The 4,895-nt window shown below is 39.3% G+C and overlaps 1 protein-coding gene across 1 annotated transcript in view; it reads left to right on the top strand.

Moving 5' to 3' along the window:
* LOC119290992 (poly [ADP-ribose] polymerase tankyrase-2-like) overlaps positions 1–3,178 on the top strand; it is an 8,004-nt gene extending 4,826 nt beyond the window's left edge. The window contains exons 8-11 of the mRNA XM_037569678.1: positions 613–714; positions 2,323–2,493; positions 2,588–2,667; positions 2,881–3,178. Coding sequence (XP_037425575.1) covers positions 613–714; positions 2,323–2,493; positions 2,588–2,667; positions 2,881–2,944 — 417 coding nt within the window. The 3' untranslated portion in view covers positions 2,945–3,178. The remainder of the gene's footprint in view (positions 1–612; positions 715–2,322; positions 2,494–2,587; positions 2,668–2,880) is intronic.
* The last annotated feature ends 1,717 nt before the right edge of the window (positions 3,179–4,895 follow it).

Here is a 4,895-nt window from a genome sequence, read left to right as displayed (position 1 = left end):
TATTGCCTAACTGCTTGTGGACAATGGCATGGTACTCCTTACTTCCTCAGTCTGTTGTTTGCTCCGAATAAATGTAGCTCTTGCAGCGCCTAGCCTCCTATAGGCACTTACCCTGGTGTTTGGTTAATTGTAAGGTGTTGGTTTGCACCATATTTTTTTTTATAAAAGGAAACTGTTATTTATTTATCAACTTTGTTGCAACCTGTCTAAGATTGCAAAATAATGTGCAGAGTAAGTTCTTTTTTCTTTTCTTTTGGAGATAAGGCCTTTCAACCAAGCTTTTTTATAGAGCCAAACAGCTGGGTTACCAGCGTACATAGTTGGTCCAAATATCACCAATATTATGCCCCACAGCATTACATCCATACAGGGGCAAAGGACAGAAACAAGAAAGCGCATCCTCAAGGAGTGAAGGTGATCTAAAGCACCAACAGGACCTAGTGACTAGAAATTAGACTTATTTGTTTGTTTGATCTTTTTTATTTTTATATGAAATTGTCTCATCAAATTACTTTAACCTTTCTCGACCTGAAAACTTATCTTTCATCTCTGTAGATATTGGACATTTTATGTCTATATTCTAATCGGTGTTTAATTTTCTCCATGATTTAGGATGAGGAAGATGATGACAATACCAAAGTCCAGCTGAAATTATGCGGTGAGGAAGCTGTTAAGAGAAAGGACTATCGTGGCGCGTCAATGTTCTACACCGAGGTTAGTACTAATGTGAGGAATCATGTAATGCTACTCTAATGCTTGATCAACACTAGCAGTAATGTGAGCAACTGTATTGGTGATGCCAGGCATATTCTACCGTTCTGTGTAGTATGTTTCTTTAGTCTATCATTTATCGTTTGATTCTTCTTCCTATTACTGCTGTTGCGGACATATATCAATACCTATTTAGATAGGGAGCAAAACAACAAACATTGTTTATTTGGATGCAAATTTTGCAAGATTCATATGCATGGAACAATTAGAGGGAAACCTTTTGCTGTTGCGATACAGAATTTGAGCTTCTGTTTGTGTTGTACTATATTTCTGCATTTTAACACTGTAGACAGACTATCCATGGATTAACACAGTTCTTAGGTAATAATGTACTTAATTAGGAGATTTGATAAAGTGCCTCATCTTAGTTTGCCCTTTGCCTGGAATGATATTCTCCAAGTGTTTGGCAATATCCCAAATGACGCATGGTGCTTTGGCACTGATAAAATGCTCTAGCAAGAATATGAGCTAAATGGGCTCTCAAAACCGATGCCAAAAGGTCAAACCGCCCCTACCCTTCTCCACTGCATGGCTTCTCCAGCTCTCCAAATTTCTCCGCACAAGCTGATCAGGCGTCTCCATGTCAGGCACGGTCTGCTGTGCCTCTGCTGCTTACAGCTGTACTTGAGTGGCATGGGGGATGCTCAACCTCTTCACAGGTTCCTCCTCTCACTGCCACCACCTCGACCTCGTCGCTCATCTCTCAGTATGCTGTTCCTCTGTGCTCAAGGGCTCCTCTGACGCATGCCACCAGGGCCCTGCGTTCTGTGCCCAGGTGTGCTCGTTTTGTTCCCTCTCTCCGACAGCATTGTGCTCAAGAGTCTCACTCAAGGTTCAAGTCTGACGTCTTTGTGGCCGAGGCTTACAGATCGCCATTGAGAACATCCACTCTGAGATGTACGCTGCTGCTTGAGACCTATGTTAGGGGCGGCACTCGAAGCAACTCAGGTTGAGGTCTGATGCTGGCTTGCATCAGAGTGGAGAAGACGATATAGGGTAAGGAGGAAGAGAAGGTCATTTGGGTCTTCTCCTGTGGCCCGAGGAGCGGAAATAATTAAAGAATATAACGAGACATTTAATCAAATGAGTACTTTCTACTCAAGTACTTGGTCCTTTGTGGGCAAAGGGCAAACTAAGACGTGGGATTTTATCATAGTTGGTTCCACGATACTACTACAGGGTTTCTCTAGCCAATTTCGACATGTACTGTGTATTTGTGCTGTTTGGAAACCTTCGTCAACCATTAACTGTTGGTAACTATTGAAAATTTAAGTCACCTTCAGCAGCCCTCTAGAAGATGCCCATAATGGTTTGAGAAACCCTGGTTCTCAGGTTTCAGTTTATAACCATCATCAAGTGTCGCCAGACTTGTATGTATTGCTGGTAGACATAGAACATGCGTTGTCTTGCTAGCCGAGTAAATGAGGCTGTTGTCTCGCATACATTGTCAACCCTTCACAATAGATATATGCAAATTTTACTTGCTTGTGATAAAAAAATTGATTGATAGTAATATGGCTCTCCCTACTTAAATTGTTGGTTATGGTGCAGGCAATTGAGTTGGACCCGACTGATGCAACACTGTATTCGAATAGGAGCCTGTGCCACATGCAAATGACTGAAGTAGATATGGCTTTGCTTGATGCTAATACTTGCATTGAATTGCGCCCTGAATGGTTGAAAGGCTACTACAGGAAGGGAGTTGCTCTCATGTTTCTCAAGGTCAAAAAAATAACTTCAGATTATACTCTTTTTTTCACTTTGTATTTCTTCATATGGCACCTTCCATATGTAATCTGCCTTCATTTATCGATAGGAGTATAAAGAAGCATGTGATGTTTTCATGGCTGGACTGAAGCTGGACCCTGGAAATGCCGAGATGGAGAAAGCATTACGGTAACGTATCTTATATACTACACAGTATGTTTTCATAATATCTTCGATGATTTCTTAAATGGGAATGTTTGTGCGCATGACATGTAACCTGTAAATTTATTTATTTTACCTAAATCTATGTGGCGAAGAAGATGGAGACAATCTTGTTTCATGCTTATTCACTCACATTTACAAACCAGTTTAAACCAGGCACTAAAATTTTCACATTTGCAGGGAGGCTGTTGAGGCAATGAAAAAGGACCACTTCGCTAGAAAAAGCTTCAAACCATCCGGTTAGAGAAACATGTCGGCTCTGGAGGTCGTGCAACCCGTTTTAGGTGCCATAGTAGTGGCATATTGCAAGTGTTAGAGGTAGAATTCTCAGTGCGTAGCCTTGTTATGACTCTGGTTTGTCAATGGGCACTGTTTAGCATGATATATTGATATTACTCTGGTAGTCAGGTTTGTGATGGCATTGGTTAGCCTTATGGATGTGGTTCGTCAAATGGCCAGCACTTAGAGCATCTCCAATAGATGATGTAGATGCAAAAATAATCAATGCCCCAAAAAATTAGTTATTTTTGCCAACACTTAGGCCCCAAAACCCCTCTCCAACAAATAATGTAGAGAAAAGAAAAATCTTCACCTCTAGGAGATGTAAAATACAACACGTGAAGATGCAACCACCTACTGGAGATGTAAAATCGATGGCCGTCAATAGCCCAACTGCTTTCATTTTGCTTCCCCTCTTGCTCTCTTTGCGACTCTGCCCGTTACATAGCAGCCACCGCCTGATTCGCCCGCAGCATTGCCGCTGCCTGCCTGTGCCAGATGGTTGCGCGCCACTCTTCCTCTGCTCCTCTCTCCGCCTCGAAGAGCAGCAACTTCAACCGAACTTCCCTTGCCGACGGACCAACCACCCATGATTGCCGAAAAGGAGATGGTGAGTGGATGGCGGGACTTAGTTAGACCTGAAAAGGCCACTGTCTTGGACTCACGGGCGTTGGCATACATTGGAATGTTAGATGATAGATTGGTGGCCGTGCAGAAAGTAGATCTGTAGGTCATGGACTTCACATCAAGATTGGTGCGGTGACATGCGGTATAAAGGTGTCAAACATTCTGCTGCAAGTATATATTGCAATGGCTCCACCGTAGCAGCCTTTTGTCAGATATAAGAGAGGAGACAATAACGGCTCCCCCGCAAAAAATAAGGGAGACAAGAACGGCTGATTGCATGCAGACAAAATTCCCTCTTAACAACTTGAATTTTATTTCTCTTATGATATTTTGAACGATTCATAACTTTTGAACCAAAATTCTGTTTTTTTTTACATATTCAAATTCAAGGCAATGAGGTCTTTAAAACAAGACCGATCTTGAATATATTTTAAACGAGTTAAAAACTGATTTCACTCATTTCAAACAAATAATTCTACTAATTTCTAAGAACAGATTTTGCTCAATTAATAAAAAGATTTGACTCATTAATTTTTTGTGTGTGGAATATATTGAAAACACCAATTTTAGTCATTTCAAACGGGTTTTGCTCATTTAGGAAAACTCACTAAAACTAAAAAAACAGACTTCACTCATTTCCAAAAAATAAGTTTCACTCATTTCAAAAGAATAATTTCACTATAATTAAAAATAACAAAACATATTTCACTCGTTTCTTAAAACAGTGTGGAATATATTCGAAACATTGATTTCACAATGCTGAATCACTGATTACACTCACTTCGGAACGCTGATTTTACTCATTATAAAAAGATGGATTTCACACATTGGAAACAAATCATTCCCAAACAAAAATTCACTCATTTTATAAAAGACTTGAGGCATATCAATAAATTTATTTCACTCATTTCAAAAAGAACATATTTCACTTATTTCAAACCACTAATTTTACTAAGTTCAAAAAACAATCTTCACTCATTTCAAAAATTGATTTCATTTTTTTTAAATACCGATATCTATTTTTTTAACCTATCGGTTTCATATATTTAAGATAACCAGTTTCACACACTGAAACAATCAGTTTAACAAAATGATTTTAATTGTTTCCAACAACCAGTTTCACTCATTTCCAAAAATTATTTCACTCATTTAAGAAACTGATTTCAATTCTTCCAAACAACATATTTCAACCCTTTCAAGAGACGTATTTTACCCAACTTTAGAAACTGATTTCACTCATTTTAATTAACTGGGCTCACTTGTTTCAAGAAACCGGTTTGAAATAAGTA

Source organism: Triticum dicoccoides, chromosome 4B (assembly GCF_002162155.2).
Source record: "Triticum dicoccoides isolate Atlit2015 ecotype Zavitan chromosome 4B, WEW_v2.0, whole genome shotgun sequence".
Taxonomy (NCBI): domain Eukaryota; kingdom Viridiplantae; phylum Streptophyta; class Magnoliopsida; order Poales; family Poaceae; genus Triticum; species Triticum dicoccoides.
Note: the sequence above shows the minus strand (reverse complement) of the source record. Positions and strands in the feature narration are given on the sequence as shown.